The sequence below is a fragment of the Triturus cristatus genome, chromosome 8 (assembly GCF_964204655.1).
Source record: "Triturus cristatus chromosome 8, aTriCri1.1, whole genome shotgun sequence".
Lineage (NCBI taxonomy): Eukaryota > Metazoa > Chordata > Amphibia > Caudata > Salamandridae > Triturus > Triturus cristatus.
In genome coordinates, this window is record NC_140591.1 from 874,678,663 (window position 1) to 874,703,915 (window position 25,253).

General features: G+C 42.7%; 1 protein-coding gene across 1 annotated transcript in view; it reads left to right on the plus strand.

Annotated features, from left to right (window-relative positions):
• Positions 1-25,253, plus strand: part of ABI3BP (ABI family member 3 binding protein) — a 1,978,933-nt gene that overhangs the window by 1,669,277 nt on the left and 284,403 nt on the right. Inside the window, exon 102 of the mRNA XM_085622401.1 lies at positions 20,422-20,532. Within this exon, the coding sequence (XP_085478527.1) occupies positions 20,422-20,532 (111 nt within the window). The remainder of the gene's footprint in view (positions 1-20,421; positions 20,533-25,253) is intronic.

Sequence of the window (25,253 nt, forward strand, 5' to 3'; positions counted from 1 at the left end):
GAGCACCCATCCCTTCCAGCGTTTGCCATAACATAGTATGGTTTACTAAGTCGAACGCGCTGGAAAGATCAACGAAGCAAAGGTGGAGAGAACCCTCCTTTGCACGTGTGTATTTTCCTATGAGTAGCTCCAAATTTATACATTGTTCAACCGATCCGATTCCCTTTCTGAAACCGTATTGTGTTTCAGTTAATATGTTCCCCTCCTTCACCCAACATTCCAACCTAGCAAGTAAAATTCTGCCCATGAATTAGAATGTGGTGTCAAGGAGGGAAATCGATCGATAAAATTTAGCACTAGCTCTATTGCCCTTTTTAAAAATTGGGATGATCACACTTTCAACCCATGTTGCGGGCAACGCCCCATTAGTAACAGCATCTAAAAATTTTAATTCTGAACTCATTTCAAGGTGCTCAATGAAGAAAAAGGGGGCAAAGTGAAATAAAACAATTGCCTAGGATCACACAATTTGGTCGAACAGGGAAGCCAGGATTGATCCCAAGTTCTTTGCTTTTGCACTGTTCAATTCAGCCCGTAGATTGGTATCTCTTTTCCTCTCTCATTTAAAAGTCATACGTTAATGCTTTGTCTTTAATTCTTGGTGCATGAAGTGAGAGCGTGGGTGGGAGACAGAAGCAACATCAAGGCTTGGCTCGTTTTGGGCTCAAGGATCCAAAGGATTCTCAAGCTGAGCCGGAGCTAGGCATCTAGCTCAAGCCTTCAATGGATCTTCAACCTCCACCACATCATTGCAAATAAAGGGACAAAAGCATAGGAAGAAACTATTTGCAATTTGGTGATGCAGGAGCATCAATACCACAGAGCAGAACTCCTTGTTTCAAGGTCCATAACTTTCTCGTTGCACCACATTTTAGTGAGTAAACTATGACACTGGATACAGTCAAATGATTGATGTGTTAAAGTTCTGTTTTCTATTCACATATATATTACCCTTGTTTAGTTTGATTCAAGTTCTTCCTATCACTGTTAAAAAATAAGTAGTATGGGGGAAGGGCTGGAATAATAAACACCATGCCTTCTGATTCTATTGTCTCCATCGTGCTCATTATACACCAACTGAGGTGAGTGGTTCCAATGGTAAGAATCAGGGAGCCCTGGCGATTGGGTGTCTGTGTCTGCCCACCTGGGTATAATTCTAAAGGTAGTTTTCCATAGGACAACTGTGTTCTTCTCTTGCAACAATTTGTTCTTGGTTCCCAGGCCTTCTCCCGTGTGAAGTACAACGACCTTCCTTTATCGACCCAAGCAACATGATTGTAACTTCTTTTGTTCTTGCCTGACTAGTAAAACAAAGACAATATTCTACCTAACGAGAACGCTTCTTTCACCTGCAATACAAAATGTGAGGAAGAACAAATTTCACAGCACACATAAATTTCAGACTGTTAATTCTAAAGCGAGAGCTTCCCTGGAACTGTATTTCAGGCCTACAAGATTCAGCTAGCATAAGAGTACAGCATATGGGCCCTTACGAATTTGCATAGGAAAATAAGGCACATTCAACTAATGCACTTAACGACATTTAAAATGACACAACTAAATAAATGCGTTTATTACATGAATAATTTTCAGTTTCACAACACAAGTTCTTCACGTTAATGTTTTCTGCTAGTTACATTCACCTTCTACGTTGATTCTCCACATTACTTTCCATTGGCCTACACACATCACGTTTTGAGTTAATGCATTTCAAGATACTAACACTTCACGTTAATACGATGAAAAATTATATGCTGGTGCATGTGATTATAATGCGCCCCTACAATTAAAATGTGATTTCCACGACATCACGCCTGATGCTCAGGAGCTGCGCACACAAGCTCCCAGACTCCCTTGCGCCAATCCAGACACTGCTCTCATGCTGTTATTACTCAGCATGAGAGAAGCGCTAAGATTGGGCGGAGCGGGCTGGCTTTATGCTCCAGCAGGGACTGGGAGCCTGTGCTCCCAAGCCCTGCTGATATCTCCAAGAAACAGCCTGGAGGTATCCAAGTGCGCATGTCGGTGTGGCCGTTCTAAGGCGGCTGGCCAAACCAACATGTGCACTTGGTGCCCTGTGTCCATCATTCCTCCTGCTGCTGATGGCCCGCCCTCAAGTATCGACTGTGGCTCCCTCCTACATGTAAAATACAATGATCATAAAGCAGTTTTTTTAATTGCTTTATTATTATTTTATTTTACATGTTTTCATGCTGGTTCCGGCAGCGGGGTAATGCTCCTCTGCCATTACAGAGTAGCCGCCCCTAAGGAGGAGAGACTGTCCTGAAGAAGAAGCTCAGCATGTACCTTGGCAAGTCACCCAGAAGAAGCTGACCGCTGAGGTGAGAAGCGAGGGGTCGACCCATGGTGTTAGGCGTATCCTGGTTTCCCTGAGCAGTTCTAGTAGTGAATTGCACCAAGACACCTAAATAAAGAGCAACATTGTGCCATCTTGAATCTATATTATGAATTGAGAGATTACTGTGCTGCTGCCTGAAGTTGAAACTGCCATGCCAATGGCAGCCATTGATGCCACTGATGAAGAAGCTCTGATCCATCCTGGGAGGCAGCAACTGCTGAAGATGAACACCCACTGGAGATCTGGGCCAGGGGCTGCAACGGCTGATACCAAGCACCCATTTGCATCCAGTCTGGAAGGCCGCACCTGGCAAAGACGAGCGCCTGCCAGTGAAACTGCGCCTGAGCTCCTGTATCATCAAAGTCACTACTGCAGGTGCAGGTTCACAAAGTGCACCTGCCAACACCTCAATAACCTCATCTTCACCAGATTGGTAAAATAGAGCCTATAAATGAGAAGACTGAGAAAGTGAAAGTGCAGAGAGAAGGCTTTTGTTAAGAACCATTGACTGACTCTGTGAACTCACTGAGGCACAAACTGTTTAACTGATCTACACATTAGCCAGTTAATCAATGACTATTCTTGTGCTACTTATGAGGGTCAGAGAAATTAGGAAAACTCCTAGAGCTGGGAGAAGGTGCCTTTGGAGGTGTTGCACTTCACTGACATTCATAGATAAGATTACAACCTTTTTAATGTATTCCTATGTGAACTGTGCAGTGTTTCATTTTGCTGTGAGACTAAAGTACTTTTTTTGTACTAAGATAAGCATGGTGCTGGACAGTATGTTGTTGTTTCTGTGGAGTTCAGATCTCTTGTTCTTAGAGAGTTTTCTCTCAAAAATTAAACTAAAGAACTACATTTAAGAAAGTAGACCTCAGTGTATTATTATTGACTGCCATAACAAGGGAAAAGTAACTAGGAAATTGGAGAACACCTGAGTCAGTCACTGTGAGATATGCAAGCAATGTAGTTGGATTGGGGTCAATCTACTTTGCCATCCAGCACATTTTTTGTATGTCTTTATTGTGCCTGATTTATAGGGAGAGTACTGCTTGTCAGATAGTATCACTTTCTGCGGTTGAAGGGTCTCTGTTTCATGGCTATATTAAAGGAATCTTGACTATTGCCAGGGGTAGCCCCAGTGAATATTCTTGGGATTACCCTTGCTGTTCCCACACAGATGATCACACATAGGTCAAATTAGAAGATGATGATACATATCCACATGTTTGACTTCATCTATGATATTGTTCTGCTGCACTACATGCATAAGCCATTCTCAACATTGTTGTCATACAATTGGAGCGTTCCTCTGAGCCACCCACATGATACCTAATAGTTTTTATATACGCCAGACTACAAACCTACAACCAGCAAGAAGGCACATGTCTCAAAATGCAGCTTTGTCTCTTGTGAAACTCACATTTTCACTTCATACTTAAGCACTACAACATTTTTGCAATGAAATGATTGTAGCACATTTCCGACCATTTACCCAATACTTCCCATATAGGCCACACAATATCAACCATTCAGAACGTGGAAAGGCTTTATTTCGACAAATAGCATGTCTTAAAAGCAATACATATACACACACATTTTATAAAAACGATAAAAGGAGCCAATTCATATCAAAAGATACATACAATTCATAATGCGAAGGCGCCAATAAATTACATAAAAGGAATACATTGTAAAACCAGGATTAAACAAGATACAAAAGCCTATTTGATCTAATCGACCATGCCCAGCTTAGAAACTTCGCCAGGCCACAGGCAAAAAGGGGCCGTGAGTCTGTTTTCAAAATTCGCAAGGCCTCCCTATGGTGTCTGGTGCCTAACTCTCTACAAAGAGGTTTCAACCACCTGCGTCGAGGAGCTTCATAGGCAGGGCATTCGAATAGGAAGTGGGGAACTGACTCTATCCTTGACATACAATGCGGACATAAAGGAGTAGTCTGGGCTGGGGCCTTCCATCTAGCAGTTAGTTCACCCACAGGAAGTATTCCTACTCTAAATTTAAAATACAATGCCCTATCTCTGGATTTTGATATAATATCGAGATAGGGCTCACGGAATGGGACCTCCTTCACTAATAGGAATTCAGCAGTGGACCTGCATTGCTTAGGATTAGTATTTCGCCCGTCTATCACCCATCTCCAATACAGTTTCTTCAAGACAGACTTAGGGGGAGCTGTTCTTGACTGCCAAGCTTCTTCTAGACCCAATTCTATGAGTAGTCGCTTAACTTCCCTCAACCATCTAATTTTGGCCCAGCCAGGCATCGATAAGATCTCTTTTAAACCGTCTGCGTAGCTTGCCAGTTCAGGGACTCTCCAAATGCGAGCCCAAAGAAGAAGAGGACGCATCCTTGCCTGATCACTAATGGGACAACTACCCATGTCAAGCAATAAAGGTAAGGTTGGGGTGCTGTATGGGAGCCCCATTAGGTCCTTGAGAAATTTATTTTCAGAGCAGGACAGCTGGTCCACATTTTGCACACCCCAAAGTTCCGCCCCATAGAGCGCCGCACTCACACCTCTTGACCTATAGATGTCAAGTACCGGGGCAATTGGCGTGAGGGAGGAGGCCCGTTGTTCTTTAAGTAATGCCCCCGCCACCCTCTTATGGTTCAACAACATCTTATGGAGGTGGCAATTCCATCTCATAGTGTCACAGAGGCGAATTCCCAAATAATCAAATTCTTTAACCCTTTCTAGGGAAACTGATTTTAGTGTGGGTGGCCTGCCAATCTTCTTTAGGGGATTCAAGACCAGGTACTTGGTCTTACCAGTATTGATTTATAATCCCCTCAAATCACAAAAGGACTGAAAACTGGTTAAAAGTTTCTGTAGCCCTACCGGGGTCTTAGAAATCAGTAAGGTATCGTCTGCAAACAGGAGGGTAGGTACCCTCCTGCCTGCCAACGATGGGGCATCTGAAGGGATTTGTAAAAGGTGGTCCACCACTCCGTTAACATACAATGAAAACAGAGTGGGGGCAAGAACGCATCCCTGATGGACACCTCTGTTTACAGGTATTCGTGATGTCTTTTGATCCTGGTTTCCCCACCTAATCTGCGCAAAATTTTCAGCGTGCATCTTAATTAACAGGGACAATAAATATGGGGGCAAACCCAGCCCAGATAGCACCCTCCAGAGATGGCTACGAGGAACCAGGTCAAAGGCAGTCCGCAGATCTATAAATGCCAGATACAGACTGCCTTTGCCCAGAACAAACACTTTCCAGAAGAGCATCAACAACCGGAATGTTTGCTCAATAGTCCCAGTACCTGTTCTAAAGCCTGCCTGGAAATCGGACAGAATACCCTTCTCCTCTACCCACTGTAAAATCCTCCCCAGGACCACCTTTCCTGCCACCTTCTGCGTGGAGTCTAATAAACTTATGGGGCGATAGTTTGCTGGGTCGTCCCGACACCCTTTCTTGAAGATCGGGACGACCTCAGCGCCCCTCCAGGATTCTGGGAAAGCTGCATCTAAAAAACTAGCATTTAATAGTGAGGCAATGAGTTGCCCCCATTCTATCGGGTTGATGCGTAACAGGTCCCCTGGTAGGCCATCTGGCCCCGCAGCTTTGTTAGGGACAAGACACTTAATTGCATCCACCACTTCCTTGGCCGTAAACCTAGAGTCTAAGCTCGGCTCACGGAGGTCCAATAGAGGGGCATCAATGGGAACTTCCCCATTGTCCGTTACTATATTATATAAATGGGAGAAGTGGTCAAACCACGAGGCCTCAGGGATATTACATGTTATAAGCGAGTCCACAGGTTTATCTCTGGCTCTAATCAATTCCCAAAAGCCCTTCGAATCCCTAGCGGAGCTTGCCAGTTTCAGATCGCACCAAAACTGGTTAATCCCACTCTAGCTTTGCCCTAGAGATGGCACCTCTATAACTTTTCCTAGCAGTGCAAATCAGACCACCGTCCTTAAGTTTAACTGCATTAATTAGATCCCTTTTGGCGTTACGACAAGCAGGCGAATACCAGCCAGGATTGCCCTTTGGGCGACATCTATTATTGGCCCTAGTGCTTGCATTACGAACTAAAAAAAGGTCGCCCAAAGCTTTAGTGGTTTGCACAAACAATGTGGAAATCTCATGGGCACTAGTTGTGGCAAGGTCCACGCTGGACAGGACATTTACCATAATTGATCTTGCTTCCAGCATCTTATCCTCATTGCCAACAATGTTCCTCCATCTTAGCCGCTTCCCACAATTTGAAGGACATACTTCACGTGTTGACCTCCAATCATGTGGAGTTAGTTCATTAGACCCTACAGTCCACAAAGGGGACAAAGACAAGGACAGGGGATTGTGGTCGCTATCAGTGGAAGGAAGAACCACCATATCCATCAAGTGGCCCCAAAGTTTATAATTCAACAGGAGATAATCAATTCTGGAGGATTGGCCAACCCTGTTGAATGTATGTGCCCCACAAGAATCTGACTTTGTCCTGCCATTTACAGCCCTTACACTGTGTTCCAAGGAGAGAGCATTAAGATCAATGACACTTTGGGTCCATCTCTTAATCGGGGATGTATGACGTTACAACGCATAAATTTACATCGCGGTACATTACAACGCGGTTTTTACAACGCAAGTCGTTACAACGACTTGCGTTGGAGGGCGCTGGACTTAGGAGTAGTATAATTTACTATTCCAACTCCAGTCTACGTACAGTAGGGAAGGTGTTGGATAGTAAACTATACTATTCCTTGTCCTAGAGCGCCATCTAGCGCAAGTCGTTGTAACGACTTGCGTTGTAAAGACCGCGATGTAATGGCATTGCGTTGTAAAAGTTTCGTTGTAAAGGTTGTTTACCCTTAATCGGTGGTACTGAAAGATGGGGGATGCCTCTCCTAGTGTCGTCCTCCTGGATACCCAGTATATCTTCCGCTGCTAGGGGTTCAAAAGTACAATTAAAGTCCCCAGCAAGCAAGATGAACGAATCGACACCACAAGACCTAAGCTCGTCATCGACGCCCATAAGGGACAATGTCGACATACCACCCCTAGAACCTCTAACATAAATGTTAAGAATCTCAAGCGCCCTCCCCCCACGTGGCCCTCTAACTATTAGTCTCTGTAGGTCGAGGGACTTAGTATCTATGCACCGGATAGAGTAACCCAAAGAGATGTTTACCCAGATTAGTAGGCCGCCGGAAGGGCGACCTCTCCCTCCGGGCGATGGGATAGCTGGTACAAAATAACTGGTATAGCCCACTTTATGTCGGGGCTCCAAGCACCAAGTTTCCTGGAAGATACATATCCCGAATGATTCAGTCAATGAGTACCATTCGGGTATGTCGATGTTACGTGCCAGACCAGCTATGTTCCAGCTGACAACCTTCAAAGTCCTGTTGCCATCTACAGCCTGCCCCGGTGAAGACCCATTTGAAATGGAGCTATCCCTAGGGCCAGAGTGAGATGTCACACCTATAACTAGGCCCTCCCCACTAGGGACCACCAAGATGGGCGTAGCGGACTCAGGTTGCTCAGTACACTCCCTTCCTGAAAGGCCGACATTAACAACAAAAGGTGAAGGGTGATAAGGAGGTGGCCTCAGTACTTCCATTCTTGTGGCTAGACTACTGCAATCATCCTCCCCAAGCACTGCAGATAGCTTCGCTGTGGGTTGGCAGACAGCGTGTCAGTAGCCATAGCATGGCCAGTTGGGCGGTGGACATGGATCATTACAAAACAAGCTAAATCGTGACCGGTTTTGAAGGGCTTGTCTATCAACCCATCCCTCCCAAACGGGGAATCTGGCTGGCCTAACAGGGGTTTTTCGGGGATTAAAGTAGCTAAGGTCATACATACCAATGGTAAATAGACATAATATCGAAAAAAAAATATCGAGTGGACAGAATATCGAGTTTTTAATATAGAATGGACAGAATATCGAATTGCCAAAATATAGTGGTGAAGAATATCGAAAATCAGGTAAGAAATATCGATTACAATAATATAGAAGTAAGTAATATCGACAGTTATAATATAGTTGTTAAAAATATCGAATTTTTTATAGTGTTTTAAGTGTTAGTATATGTGTTAAAAGTATGTATTAATATTGGAATGTATGTTAGAATATTTTTAAAGTAATGAATTTTATGTTATTTTATTTTTGTGTAATTTAATTCCGTAGCGGGTTGTGGGTTTATAGGGGAGTAGGGTGGGAAGTAATTTAATTATAGTACATTAAATAATAATTTATAGGAATTATTAATTATTTTTAATTTAATTTTGCGTTTTACTTCTGTAGCGGGTTGTGGGTTTATAGGGGAATAGGGTGGGAAGTAATTTAATTGTTATTAGTTAATTATTAATTGGTATTGAAAATAAATTGGTTGTTGATTAATTATTAATTGGTAAATAATTTTTATTAATTGGTATTTAATTGTTATTAATTGTTTAATTGATAATTATGTTAATTGTATTCATTTAATATTTGTTGCGGGTAGTGTGTTTATAGGGAAATATGGTGGGAAGTAATATAATTGTAAATAATTAATTATTTAATTAATTTGTGTATATTGTTAATTAATATATCTTTAATTTAATTTTGCGTTTTACTTCTGTAGCGGGTTGTGGGTTTATAGGGGAATAGGGTGGGAAGTAATTTAATAGTTATTAGTTAATTATTAATTGGTATTGAAAATTAATTGGTTGTTGATTAATTATTAATTGGTAAATAATTTGTATTAATTGGTAATTAATTTGTATTAATTGTTTAATTGATAATTATGTTAATTGTATTCATTTAATATTTGTAGCGGGTAGTGTGTTTATAGGGGAATATGGTGGAAAGTAATATAATTGTAAAAAATTAATTATTTAAATAATTTGTGTATATCGTTAATCAATATATTATTAATTAATTATTAATTGGTATTATTTGCATTTATTAATGTTTGTTATTGAAAAACAATTGGTTGTTAATTAATTATTAATAGGTAATTAATTAAACAAAAAAGTATTGGTATTTAGAAATAATCAATTATTAAATCTTGTGTGATTGGTAATTAATTGTAATACTTGTTTTGGTATTAATAATTAATGAATTTTTAAAAAAATATTAATTTATTAGTTTCCTTACTATTGCACTCTCTGGAGTGGGAATAGTAATTTTTACCCTCCCGCTATCCAACGCTTTCCCTACTGTTGCATTCTCTGGAGTGGGAATAGTAATTTTTACCCCTACGCTATCCAATGCTTTCCCTACTGTTGCACTCTCTGGAGTGGGAATAGTAATTTTTACCCCTACGCTATCCAACGCTTTCTCTACTGTTGCACTCACTGGAGTGGGAATCGTAAATTTTACCCTCCCGCTATCCAACGCTTTCCCTACTCTTGCACTCTCTGGAGTGGGAATAGTAATTTTTACCCCTACACTATCCAATGCTTTCCCTATCATTGCACTCTCTGGAGTGGGAATAGTAATTTTTACCCTCCCGCTATCCAACGCTTTCCCTACTGTTGCATTCTCTGGAGTGGGAATAGTAATTTTTACCCTACCGCTATCCAACACTTTCCCTACTGTTGCACTCACTGGAGTGGGAATAGTAAATTTGACACTCCCGCCATCCAACGCTTTCCCTACTGTTGCACTCTCTGGAGTGGGAATAGTAATTTTTACCCCTACGCTATCCAATGCTTTCCCTATTATTGCACTCTCTGGAGTGGGAATAGTAATTTTTACCCTCCCGCTATCCAACGCTTTCCCTACTGTTGCATTCTCTGGAGTGGGAATAGTAATTTTTACCCTACCGCTATCCAACGCTTTCCCTACTGTTGCAATCACTGGAGTGGGAATTGTAAATTTGACACTCCCGCTATCCAACGCTTTCCCTACTGTTGCACTCTCTGGAGTGGGAATAGTAATTTTTACCCCTACGCTATCCAATGATTTCCCTATTATTGCACTCTCTGGAGTGGGAATAGTAATTTTTACTCTCCCGCTATCCAACGCTTTCCCTACTGTTGCATTCTCTGGAATGGGGATAGTAATTTTTACCCTCCCGCTATCCAACGCTTTCCCTACTGTTGCATTCTCTGGAGTGGGAATAGTAATTTTTACCCCTACGCTATCCAATGCTTTCCCTACTGTTGCACTCTCTGGAGTGGGAATAGTAATTTTTACCCCTACGCTATCCAACGCTTTCTCTACTGTTGCACTCACTGGAGTGGGAATCGTAAATTTTACCCTCCCGCTATCCAACGCTTTCCCTACTCTTGCACTCTCTGGAGTGGGAATAGTAATTTTTACCCCTACACTATCCAATGCTTTCCCTATCATTGCACTCTCTGGAGTGGGAATAGTAATTTTTACCCTCCCGCTATCCAACGCTTTCCCTACTGTTGCATTCTCTGGAGTGGGAATAGTAATTTTTACCCTACCGCTATCCAACACTTTCCCTACTGTTGCACTCACTGGAGTGGGAATAGTAAATTTGACACTCCCGCCATCCAACGCTTTCCCTACTGTTGCACTCTCTGGAGTGGGAATAGTAATTTTTACCCCTACGCTATCCAATGCTTTCCCTATTATTGCACTCTCTGGAGTGGGAATAGTAATTTTTACCCTCCCGCTATCCAACGCTTTCCCTACTGTTGCATTCTCTGGAGTGGGAATAGTAATTTTTACCCTACCGCTATCCAACGCTTTCCCTACTGTTGCAATCACTGGAGTGGGAATTGTAAATTTGACACTCCCGCTATCCAACGCTTTCCCTACTGTTGCACTCTCTGGAGTGGGAATAGTAATTTTTACCCCTACGCTATCCAATGATTTCCCTATTATTGCACTCTCTGGAGTGGGAATAGTAATTTTTACTCTCCCGCTATCCAACGCTTTCCCTACTGTTGCATTCTCTGGAATGGGGATAGTAATTTTTACCCTCCCGCTATCCAACGCTTTCCCTACTATTGCCCTTACTGGAGTGGTAATAGTAAATTTTACCCGCCCGCTATCCTACGCAGAAAATATTGAATATTTTTAATTAATATTACGTTAATATATATGTATTAATTATTTTTTGTTTACTTACATTAATTATTTATTAATTTTAATGTTATTTAAGTATTTTTAAGTATGTGTCAGTTAATTATATGTATTATTTCATTAATTTTACATTACTTTTAAAACATTTAAAAAATTCGATATTTTGACTAACTATATTATTTACAACGATATTTTGGATTCTATATTTTTGTACTTTCCTGTTTGGAGATAGGGATTCGATATTTTGGTATTCTATATTTTGGCATCGATATTTTTGTAAGTCTATATTTTTGTAGTCGATATTATGTCAGTGATCCATACCAATACCTCCACTACCTCCAATTAGACTGCCCTCTCTGGTAGAAAGACTACACACATAGCTGGCAACCCTAGGGTCATCAAAATTAATTTTAATGCAGTCCCCCCTTATATCTTTCGGCCTAGTGCCTAACCAACTAACCCTTCTTACGTGGATGACCCGTCCACCCATTGCACTAGGCAAAGGTCTATTTTCCTTTAGCCAGAATAGTGTTTTGTTCCTCAATTCGGCATAAGTCTCATATTTGCCTGGTTTAAGGACTGGCACCCCTGTAAGAACTGTCACATAAGTCTGGCAGTCAGGGGGTAAATTAACAGGAAGGACCGGCCCTATGTCCGAATCCATTTCTGGCTGTGGGGTGGGGATTGTCATCATGTTATCTGAGCTGGTGTTAATCGTCTCAGGGCCAGTACTATTTCCAGAACTCTTTAAGTTAGCTGGACAACTACTACCAACATCCTTTGTCCGAGCAGTCCTTTTGGTCGGGATGGTACTAGCCTTAGGTGTTTTGGGTCGCACTATGCCATCTATTTTGTCCAACCCTGACTTCCAGGCGGCCCCGGAAGAAGCGACAGGATGTGCAACGAGAACATTTTCCACGACCACCCCGGGTGCTGGTGCAGCTACAGTGGTGTTACCCTGTAGGGATACATGTGTTACCCGGGGTACAAATTCCCCCCCTAGGTCGTCTTCCCTAGTGCTTGAATGTAATTTAATGAGGGATTTTATAGAGAAAAAATTGTCCAGGGTTACCTGTTCAAACCTGTCCAGCCGCTCTGAGAGCCCCTTAACACTCTCCAGAACCAAAATCAATAATGAATTCATCATTTTCTCTAAGTTGCAAATGGAGAGAGATTCGTAGGATGGAGCCTCAACAGAACCAGCCGTCAGGTCGACACAGGTGTTCTCTACTATGATACCTTGGGATACCTCCCCCTTCTCCCCCTGAGGGCAACTAACGCCCAGCCCCACTCTCTGGGTCCCACCTCCCCTAGCACCTGACCTCCTAAGCTTCTTAGAGGATTTAGCATGGCTTCCTTTGCGAGGGCTAGCAGTTCTTTTTCTTTTACTAAGGGCTGAATTGTTTACTGCCAGCGTAGCCAATACTGGCTGAGGAAGGGAGACCCCATTGCTGGAAGGAATAACAAGAGGGAGCATGGGAACTGGGGACTCACTAAGAAGTGGGATTGGTACAGCATTATCATCGTTAAGCGGTACTATAGCTGTTAAATTCTCCAGCCTGTCCAAACTGGCCCTCAGAGCTGCTACCCGTGGGTGATCTAAGGGGGGTGAGGCAGCCACCAAGGGATCAAGTGGACGTACTGGGGACGGCACTAAGGCCAACGAGCCCAGCGATGACCGTTTGTCAGCAAGATGTCCCCGAGAAAGACGCCGCTCTGTCATGGCGATTTCCTTCTCGATAACTGTGACAACGCGGGTAATAAACTGGTCCATGGTACCCGTTACACAACCAGGGCCTCCCCTACCACTCCCTCTCAAGCTCTTGCCCGAACGGGTAGACATCAACTTTGCCTCTCTATACAGTAAGTGTGGAATGAGCCTATAGTACAGACTTCCTAACAAAAGAGCAACAGACTAATTAGTTGCTGACTGGACATACAGCCACAGATAACTTATCGAGGGGGTGGCCCAGCCCAGCCTCGGTCAGCCCCAGACGGCCCCAGACGGCCCGCCCTTTGCCCGGGCTTAGCCCAGGCGCCACCCACGCGGAGGATGCTCGTCCGTTTTTAGCGCCTCCGGGCGCAGAAGTGAGTTCGTTTCGGGGGGGACCACAGCCGGGAATTCTGGGAGCTGTAGGCAGAAACCTCCGCTCAGCGACCGCTGCGATCAACAAATGCAGCAGCGGCGGCGGGAGGGAAGTGACAGGGCAGACCACAAGCGCCCAACAGCCCAGCTCCTCTGCCCAGGGTCTGCAAGTAAAAATGCACAAAAAGTAAGTCATAAAATGTATTTTTAAGATTCGTTGAGATCTTTTGATAAGCGATTGCCCTTGTTTCCTTAGTAGGAAAAAGTCAGACAACAGGAAATCAGCTTCTATCCAGGACCACAGAGAGGCTTGGACCGCATCCACTAATCCGAATGGCGCGTACGCGGGCCTCACGCTCACCTCCTAAGGCCGCGCTCCAGCCTCAGCACCTTCAACTGCCTAGGGCCGCACCCCGATGACACAAGGGGTGACAGTCGGATCACAGTCCCTCCAGCAGGTCTCCCTCATCCGGGATCCAGGTGGCACCTCAGGACCGGCACTGCCGCACTCCCCGCTCCGTGCGAAGAAGATGGCGGGCCTCGGAACGAAGGGGAAGACAAATATAAAATGATGCTCCAACGGGTTGTTTTGCCCTTTGCCTCTTTTGTTCGTGACCTCCAGCCGCCTCTTTTCCCCGTGTTTGACTCTGGTTGTCCAGCCCTCTCGCTGCTGAACTCGCCGTCGTGTCCCTCTGTTGTTCCAGCCTCTAGGTCGGACTGGGTGCCTCCAGGTATTAACGGATTCTTCTAACCATTCAGAACAAACTAAGTTGTTTTTTTATTTGATGGCCCAGAACTGCTTTGAGGACTTACAATGGGCAAGAAGGGCTATACAGATCTTCCATTACAAAGTAGTACAATCCTGGAGAAGTGCTTCATCGTTTTATTGCCCAATTTTTCCTGGGTTCTGAAGAATCACTGGTCAGATGAGTATGGACCAATCTTCTCATTACCTTGGAGACTAATAGCAACTTCAGAAGTGGGAGATAAGTGGGTTACACTAGAGCAGGATGAAACGTAATGTGACAAAGTGAACATGTTGGTAGATTTCTACTCATCCGCCAACTGCACCTGCTTTCAGGGCGGTAGGCTTAGGAGGCAGTATGTGTAGGATAGCATGTCCACCATAGACTTAGATTATCTGCAACAGGAAGGCAACAAACTTGTGCAGCATGCACCTGGGCTCAAATGTACTCCACCATTTAAACAGTATCGGTAAACCGCACATACTGAGGTCCATACATGGCAAAAGCAAGAGACCAGGGTTTGTGGATCTGAAATGCCAATAGCCAATCTCTCCCCAGTGACACAGATGACAAGTCTTGCGCCAACTGTGCCATCTTGTGCCATCTATTGCTACTAAAACCTATCACCTTAAATCTTGGGTCAATGAGCAATCAGCAAATCTCATTGAGATTGGGCACAATTTAGGTGTCACCCCCAACAAACAGAAAAACAAAAGGATGGTTTACTTGTTGAGGACACACATGATTGTTGACTGGGAAGGGAAAACAGTTAGCCAGAATAATTGACAGGTATTGCATTTCCAAGCCATGCACAGGACTTTCCTCCCATTAATTGAGTTAAACATTTCTAACTTTGGGAGTGCTATGAAGTAATCAATTAAATAATTACACTTCTCTGCTCTCTCAACCTCTCATGATGATTATTCTGAGAACATTTTAAATGTTTCTTTAAGAATCCCAAATACATTGTTTTTTAATACCACAAGTACCACAACACTGGCATGTAGGTGGAAGAATTGTTGCATTGTCAGTCTGTCTATCTATTTATTTATGTAATTATGCATTTATTTTTGGGGGATTTTGTATTTTCCAACAGGCCACCTTTCGGCCACTAAGGAGTGCCACGATGTTAATGGTGTGTATATAACAGCATGGTTCAAAGGAGAGAGAAGTTGAGCTAAGGGTAGAAGTTGATACCCTAGTAACGTTTGGCATGCGGGTACTTTGGAGCGCATATCTTTACTTCACATCGCTTGAGTAGCCTGAGCTACTGGTGTGATATATTTACAGTATATGGGGCATATTTATTTTAAAAAATCACGTAGTGCACCAAGTCACTTTGCTGCGCTGCATGATTGAGAAAGGGCAGGAATGTGCTGTATCTAACATTATACAGCATGTTCCTGTCTGTTGCTAGCGCTAGCGCACAATTTCCTGCCTAGTGGCAACACAGGCACCCTTGCACCATGATGCAAGGGTGCCTGCGTTGTAAGCAGGAATGTTTTTGTGCATGAAGGGACACCTTTCTGCACAATAACCACCCCCTGAGGCCTTTTCCTCCTTCTATGTGTGCTGCAGAATGAAGCACACTGCAGAATGCAGCACACATTGAAAGAGGAAGAAACGAGGATATATAAAGATATTTCTCTTCTTTACTCCTCCTCTGGGAGGCTTAGCATTTTGACGCGCTCCCAGTTCTACCAGTAATGGTAAATGTGGGAATGCGCAAAAACCTATGGATGGATGCGTGGGAACACCCACGCTCCTCCCATGGAGTAACGCCACGCAGTAATTTGCAATGCGTTGCGTTAATTTATCGAACCACACAGGGCCACGCAGATCTAACTTAAGAGTAACGTCACTCTTGCACCCCATTGCGTGGCGCAAGGGCGTCGCAACTCTTCAATAAATATGCCCCTCAGTTTAAATCAGCAATGGAGAACTTAGGGACAGCCTCATAGTATGGGCTGATGTGTATCCAAAAATTTCTTTTAACGCATAAAATTGTTAAACAGTGCCCAATTCACAAAGGTAAAATGAGACGAAAGTCTAACTTTCGACTTTCTGTGTGCACAAAGGGCATTTACGAGTAGTAAAGTTAGACTTTTGTCTCAGTTAAACTTAAGTTTTTGTCTTAAGTGTAACTGAGCCCAAAACTGAGACAAAAGTCTAACTTTACTGCACGTAAATGCCCTCTGTGAATACCAAAAGTGGTAATGTTCGACTTTCATCTCAGTTTCCCTCTGTGAATCGGGTCCTTAGTAGTCAGAGCGGAAAGTTTTTCCAACGTAGCTACAGATATTTCCCTTTGCTTTCATGTTCTTCTCTCACAAATCGCCCATTTCTCATGTCAGTATTATTTCATACAAAGTCATTTTCAGGCATCTGTTTGGAATTATGCATGACAGCTTATTTTTCCACCAATAATCCGATTTAAAGAAATGCATGTTAGCAGCCCCTCTAGGCTAAACTAAAATATCACTAGTCATTCTTGATAACATATGATCAGCCGGACTACAAGGTTCCCGGTTCGATCCCCGGCGCCGGCGGCAGGTTAGCCCAGCACACTGTGACTCTGGGCAATAGCTCGCTTAATCTTCCCGAGGACCCCCAGCGCCGGGACACCACTTCGGAGGTAGCTGTGCGCTTTACAAATACTGTGCTCTCTTCTCTTCTGGCAAACAGTAGCTTGGAAACAATTTTAAGGAGACAGGTTTGTTGTCTTGGCGCCATTTTCTCATGCTGTAGCATGCTAAATGACTATAGGTCTTTGAGGCGAAGTAATTTATACTGAGATTACTGTTATACACAACTGGCAGGAACAACATGCACGTTTGTGAAAAAAAAAAAAATCACGATTAACCAACCACTTGATGAATACCTTCTGGCCTTCCTTAAATTCGGTGCATTAATCCAATCATGCATAGCGAGGTACTATATTTAAAAAGTGGGTTCCTTGAACACGTAACAAAAACCGAAAATGTATTCACTACTGTGAAATACTATACTGAATGCCAAACAACATTATTTTTTCAAAAAGCATCAAGATTTAAAGAAGGGTTGAGGGACAATAGTCTTGATGTGTTATATTATCCATGGAAATAGGTAGAATCGATGGCTCGGAAGCCTTTTTTCGACGATCACTTTATTGAAGTTTGGAAATACATCTGAATACGCATATATAATGGTGCTTTGCTGGTGGACCTGTCAGAACTCAGATGTTGGTTGTAACAGGCTGTGTTCTCTAGATTCTTCTATCATCTCTGCATCATGTATGTTCACATCATAGGTGTCCAGGCGCAGCCACAAGGACCGGATCTACGTCAAATGTGTGAGATAATCACTGACTATGTAAATGACACCCATTCTATGTGGTAGTTGTAAAAGCAACTTGAGTAATGTTAAATGCTTTCTCAATTCCTTTGTAGTATGCAACACCGACTTACCCATTTTTTACCTCGAACATCCACGAATACAACAGCTTTACCAATGATTGTTGTACCTGTGCATACGATTGGCTATTGTGCACCCACTTCTGAATTATCGTGCATTCGTTTGTTATCATTTTACCCTCAGGCACATATGTTAACCTCTTCAGTGCCACGCCCTTTCCCCGCCCTGTGCCGGGCGTTGCATTAGCGGGCGGGGTTCATGACGAGATAGTCTCGTCATGGGCACAGCGCAACCGCGCTCCATGACGAGACCATCTCGTCATGGGCACTGAAGCGGTTAAGAAAGCAAAAGACACACATGCCACTGGAATCAAGCTATCCTGGCTGAAAAGGGGTGAAACCCCGAAACCGGTCCTAGGATGCTTGTTTTCAGTCCAGGGAGGACTTGGCTTGGCAGCTTGGTCTGGACTGTTCCCATGAGGTACAGGGTCAAGACTGATTTGCATATGGCTGGGTTCAAACTGGAATGGCATGGTGAGCAAAAAAACAAGGGAGTTAGGCCTAGATCTCTGTACTGGGGTGAATGTATGACATTGTTCTGCATTATGTCCATCAACTGTTCTTTTTGTATTTGTCACCCCGAGTGGGACGGGTATGACCAGACGAGGTTCCCGTGCTCTCCATGCCACTGGAATCAAGCTATCCTGGCTGAAGAGGGGTGAAACCCAGAAACCGGTCCTAGGATGCTTGTTTCCAGTCCAGGGAGGACCTGTCTTGGCAGTTCGGGATGGATTGTTTCCACGAGGCACAGGGACAAGACTGATTTGCATATGGCTGGGTTCAAACTGGAATGGCATGATGAGCAAAAAAACAATGGATTTCGGCCCAGATCTCTGTACTGGGGTGAATGTATGACATTGTTCTATATTTTGTCCACCAACTGTTTTTTTACATATATTATGTTAAGCGCATGTTTTCTTTTACTGCTTTTCCATCTATCAAGTTATTTTCATTATTTACACAGTAAGTAAAACTTACATACGTGCATAGCAGTGAATAACTAGATTAAAGATCTAGTACTCACTATAGTGTCTCTCACTGAGTGCCATGCATAGCATGGAGGTCCAGACTAACTTTAGTATTAAGCAAGCAATTTTTGTGCGAGGTACTTGGTGTAGGGTGATATTAACTGCAAACATGGCGGCTTATTTACAAGCCCCTTGCGCCACCCGCGCGTCACTTTTCCCATGTTAAAAATGACGCAAAAGTGGCTTGTAAATAAGCCCCATGGTTAGCTAGGGCTGATAGGGAGATCTGAATGCAAATAGAAGCAAGAACCTAATTTTTTGAAGTGTAAAGATTCAGATATGGCTTTGACATATTACTTATATTTTCCGTTACATGTTTTTTCCTTTTTTTTTGTATATGATGCCGTGTGCTGCTAATGTAAATTTGAGGTAAAGTCATGTTATACATGTATTAATGTGCGCTGAGGCACCAAAATGCTTTCAGGATTCCGAGAATGTTCTTGCTTAAGGTGAAGATCTCTGTGCAGAGGAGGATACATTTTACTCTTTGTTACTGATAAACGAGGGGGAACAAGTCCTCAATTTTGGGGCAGGAAGAGAACCAGCCATGTGCCAAGTGACAGATAAGCGGATGATGTAGACATATTACAATAAGCATAATGGAGCAAGGCTACTGTAGATGCTTGTGTTAAGACTCTCCCACAAAGTATCCAGGCCCCAGACTACCAAAGAGAGCAACATCTGTTTACACTGCATAGTGTACTAGGAAACCACTAGTAAAGTAAATGGATAACTCATTGATGTGTGTCAAGTGGAGACATGGGGATTAAAATAAGAATGGACATGGATGTGCCAAATAAGAACTCCCAATTATGTGGGGACAGTGCACAGATGTAATGAGAGCTATAGACATAAAAGTTCTTGCACAAGACCTACAGTGAGCTCAAGGGTGCTTTCCAAAATGACAGAGTTTCTTAGCATCACATGATTACAGTAAATGGCTGTTGGCTTTATTGTCAAGTAACACAATTCCATAAGAAAATCAGACATATGCAGTTGATTCTAGGGGTAAAGTGAAATTTCAGAAGCATCTAGTTTCAGAAGCATTGTAGCTGGATTGACTTTACTACTGCATAATACACAAGATCAACCACTGTAAAATAAAATGTACGTGAGAATTTCAGCGTACTAGCTGTAAATCTAACTGTGCATGCTTCGTAAGGGGCCTATTCAAGAAGCTAATGACATGTATATTTACTCCGGTGTATATTTACCACTAAACCTATGTTTAACTTTACAGTTTTATGCTATTCACCATTTCCGAGTGTAGATTTACACCTAGGTGTGCACGTATTAACCCTCTCAACTCTTGGGGTGGAGCCTCCTACAACAGGATCTACAAGTGTAAACACAGTGTCTGAGTAGATCCCTAAGTGTAACCAAATGCAGACGTATGTTTGCCTTATGGTAAAGTGTCTACGACATGGAGATCCATAGGAAAGAAAAACTTTAGTTGGATGACACTCGTTCGTAAATATGTTTATGGGTTTTCTTCTTATACCCCAGTGAACAATGTTCTGTCACACAGCAGCATATCCAATTTAAGTTACTGTTAACTAAGTATGCAGATGTAAATTGGTCCATTGAACAACACATTGTTTCGTACAGATGGAAAAATGTTCTGTGGTGTAGAATTTTGTAAAGCAGACTGAGTTTTACTAGACTTCTTTCGTTGGCACAGTTTCTTACGAAGGCATTAAATATATCATCCTTGTAAAATGTTTAGGATCTTCAAACCCAGGAACCCCACGTGCAACCTTAACACCAGCTAGACCCACTCACATGAGAAGACGGCCTTTCTACCCATATAATGTGACGGGGAGGCCCAGAATATCAGGTAGGAATATCATTTCTTCAACATTTATTTCTTAACTGTGTGAGTTAGATATTCTCTATTGAGAACATAGGAAATTCTTTGTTTCTGATATGTATTTCTTTAGCAACTGTTATCTTCCTTCTGCAATACTGCGATTGTTTTGAAATTACTCTGCTTATGAAAAACATGAGCGATACTGCAAATTTCTGGTCAGCATAACTACATACAGTTCACATATAAAAGAAACCGGTGTCTGTAAACCGATTGAGAAACATAAGAGCTAAAAAGACAGTGTTCAATCAAAGCAGTACAGACCGCTGCATTATATTGGAGCATTTGTATGATGCTTACAAATCCCGAGTGGGCCGCTAAAACATGGATAGCACGCTACAACACATAGGGTTCGAAATGTGTCGGCTTTGCTTTGAGTCCACATGGTAATTATTTCTAGGTCGTGTGCAATGACTACTGAGGTGTGGTTATTGTGTTGTGAAAGACAGTGCTTGGCAGTGTGATAGAAGAGGAAGCGTGAAAAATATGCGTTTTTAGGTCTCGCCTGCACAGACACTGCATGAGAAATTCATTGTTTTTAATATAAACTTACAAGGGACTTACATACCGCCTACTCTCTTTCCTGGCTTCTCATTGGTTTATGTGCGTGCAACTTACCTTTCTTCCATTTCTATTGTCTGTAGCATATTTTCCTACATTTACTAATGCTTGTTCCTCATCTGCTTCTCTTATCAGTTTCCCGCAGCCGAAATACTGTTAACATCCACTTTGGTGGAACTATATTTTCATAAAGATTTCCTTTTACTCTTGCAGCATATTTATATAACAATTTATCACCCAGGGAGATTAAGTGATTTGCATAGAATCACAGGATGTTGGGCGGCGCTGCCAAGGCTCAAACTGGGATCCTGAGCTCTCGAGTCAGCAGTTCTGACCACTGCACCACATCCTCTCCACTCTTTTGATATTTGTTAGTGAGCTCTTTCCTTCTCCTGGACGATGATTGATGAACACAGCTCACTGTTCATTACATAGGCATAACTGAATCATTACCAATGCAATGTATGCAATGCAATGTATGTTTGTGGCATACTAGCAACTTGATTAGTTCTACAGATCCCCATATTTTATTGGTAATTTTTTCTTTTTCGTGCTCAATCTGATTTCCTATGCTAACAGTAGCAGGAGGTCATCCACTCTGAGATCTTGTGGATGCAGGTGATGTAATAGGTGTAGAGAAAGAGAGAAGCGAAGTCATAGATCTGCCCAAATAAACTGTTTTCCATGACATGATTGCCAGTGTAAAACTCCCAGTAAGGAAATTAGGCAAGATGCACTGTGTTATATTCAGCCTTTTTATCATGTGACTGATTGGGAACTGCTGGGTGAACTAGGTCCTCGGGTAACCAGCACTGTGTGACAGATCTCTATTGTCTTCTAGGGCTAATCTATTTAGTACTGACTAGTTAGTTAAGAAGGTAGGTATAGCATGCATCTGTGCTCTCCAGTTCCCAGCAAAGTTCCACAAGTTCTGTACTAAACTATATGCCAGTCCCTTTGATGATGCGGGATCAGATAGTGAACTGGCATATTGTAGGGAAATGCCTCTTTTTGAATGATCATCCCCATTTTGTTTGACTCATGCTGCAAGTTTTTTGACTCTGTACACAGGGATTGTGCTGACCAGTACCAGAGAATGTGACCTCTAAAACAGGTTGGAATTGGCTAGCCTCCTGATCGGCATATTTAATTTACCTATGCGTCCCTGGTTTATGGTACAAAATTAACCCAGGGCCTGTAAGTGAAATGTCACTAGTGGAGACTGCAGCATACTTTTTGCCACTATTAGACTGACAGCTTAGAACATGACTGCAGGCCCGCTACTAGTAACCTGGCTGTACAGGTTTAAACTGGAAATTCAATCTGTCAATATCACCCCTTTTGACAGGCCTAAATCCTTCTTTTAGATATGTATAAGTCAGCCCTACATAGGCCTTAATGCCCAAGAACACAGGGTGCACGGTATTTAAAAGTAGGACATATAAAAAATTAATGTAAACTATGTCCTTACAGTGACATGGCCTCAAAAGCTATCTTCACTGTAGCAGGGTTAGCTGTTCCATAGAAAGCATTGGGAATTGATGTTAAAATTAAACAGTGTCCCCTCTTCCTAGGAACCAGCTGAAAAGTTCTTTATTGGACTTTCAAATATTTATTACACGTTCAACTCATTGGTAAAGTTAGATTTGTAATAAATATTTTATCAAAGGTACCTTTAAAAAGTCACTAAGCTATTGGGGTGTGATGAGGTGTTCTATTACTCTGACCGGATTACCATTTGGGCAGGAACTTAATTAACTTCAAAGAGGCCTACCCTATCACATGCAGATGTAGCTAACACCTGGGCCTGCCCCCTATCTTTTGTTCCTCTAGCTAGTCAGGCACCAAGCCCAGGAGGAGAGGTACTGCTCCAGAACTGGTTTTGAGTGACCACAGAGGAGGGGCTGCTCAATACGCTGGCCACACCTCTAGAGTGAGTATAGGAGCTCTACGCAGGAGGAAAAGGCTATGCCTGCTTGGTTTTACATAAAGAGATGTGCAGCAAGATTGTTTGCAGTAGGGCACATTGTAACAGATGAACAGTAGGGTAGGTTACCGCAGGATCTTTTCCCCTATTGGTATGGGAGGGGCCAGAGGTCACCCTCACTCACAAGCTAGTGCCAGACATAAATGTGGCACCCCTGGGCACCCTTTTCAGAACTTTATTGGACCTGTGGAATATAGACAAAGGACTGCACCTGCTGTTGAGACCTGTGAGGTGACCTGAGAGTCTGGAACTGCTCCTACTTGTACCCCAGGACAAAGAAGTGGCCTCCATGGCCCAGTTGGATGACCTCCTGCTAAGCTACAGCATCACAAAAGCTGTAAGAAGTCCATTTTTTTGGAAGAGCTCAGCTTACCAGTTTCGAGTGGCCCTATTCTGGACTCTGCTGGTGCCTTCTGTTGGAGTGAGACTTGATCCCCAAGTGCTTTTCCTGAGGTGCTAGAACCCTTGGCTTGTGGGTCGCACAGTGTACTCCTCCTGCCTAAAACCTACAAATCTGGATTTAGCTAAAAGTTTCTAACCTATTGCCTTGAGAACCATCATGGGGCTGGGACCAACCTACCAGCCGATCCTATGACGGTGCATCACCAGTTGAAGCATTTTCAACTACAGCATGCAGCCTTGCCCCACTGACGACAATCGATTTCCAGAAAATACTCGAAGTCCAAAGTTAGAAAGCTGCACCAGGCCTGACGCCGAGCAGCATCCAATCGACATCAACTGATTCTTAGGTGCAAACTCTGGACATTTCTTGCTCTTAGTTTTAACTTCTGCGATTAACAGCTTTACCAAGACCTCGTCCTTCATCAACCCATTGTCAGTGAGCCCAGCTTCGTATTTAGCCTTAAGCCCTGTCCCACTGAAGACTACCTTCTTGAACATTTTCCAGTTATGAAGGTAACTTTCTGACTGGAACCAATCCAACCTTTGTATCTGAACCGAGCTCTATCGCGGTCGACCTTAAACCTTACTCTTGTCCCATCAACAGTGGCGTAATGCAAAATGATGTGGCTGACTGCAGAATGTGATGAGGGGCTCCTGAGTCTCCAATAGCTCACAGATATTCATTGGCTTTGGGATGAAAAGGCCATCCCCCTTGAATGGCTAAGGTCCCCTACAGAGGCTGCAGGTGCCTGCATTATGCCCCTGTCGGTCTAGCGTGCCCATTTGTCAGCAATTTGCATTTTTTGACGTTATTTTTGTTTAATATTTAAAAATTCATATCTCCGGTTCTCCTTATCATTCCCCTTATAGTGTTGTGATTTTGACCATTTTATATGTGTTTGTACTTTAAAATGCCTTCAACGTTTTCTTCAGTTAAGCCTCTCTGCTCTTTGCCATAGCTACCAGGGGTGAGCCCAGGTTTAAATTATTGAAACTTTTACTGGACCTAAGAAGAATAGCGACATTATTACTTGTGGGCGTTTACCTACCACCCCAACTAACAATCCACTTTATCACAAACACGATAACCCTGTAACTTTTACCATTTTTCAAAGAACCCTAAAAAAATTCTCAATCATCCCTTAGACATGCAAACTCTCAAGAATACCACAGATATACAATTTGGATCATAGCTCCATATTTGTTTTTAACACTTGCTTTTCCAATCGATTGACTGCATGTGCTTTACACTCAGATACCTAATTGATGCCATGCAAGTATTTCATTTTTATTTATTTTATTTTGTTCAATCAATAGCATGGTCATACACACATAGCATGAACACACAACACAATTTAAAAAAAAACATAGTGCATGAATTCATCACTAATATATACAGGTAGTAAAAGAATTAGCAGCATAGCATAACATCAGGCACAGTATCTAAACTACAGCTGGATGTGTCACTTTTTCAAAGATTAAAAGATAAAGTAAAAGTGGATTTAAAAATATGTGGTCAATTAAATATTGATAAAAGCTAAAAAGTATTTAGCTTACGACACCAAACTTGGGTCAGGGCATTCACTAAAATTCCCCCCTACTTCAGTGAAAAGGGATCGTGTAACCACCTTGGACCTCAACCACAAAGCATATAAAAGGTATCTGGTTAAAGTAAAATCAAGCCATTTGGTTGTGTCTGAGCTAAATGCACGCAAAGCTTCTGAGGGGCGGGAAAAGGACA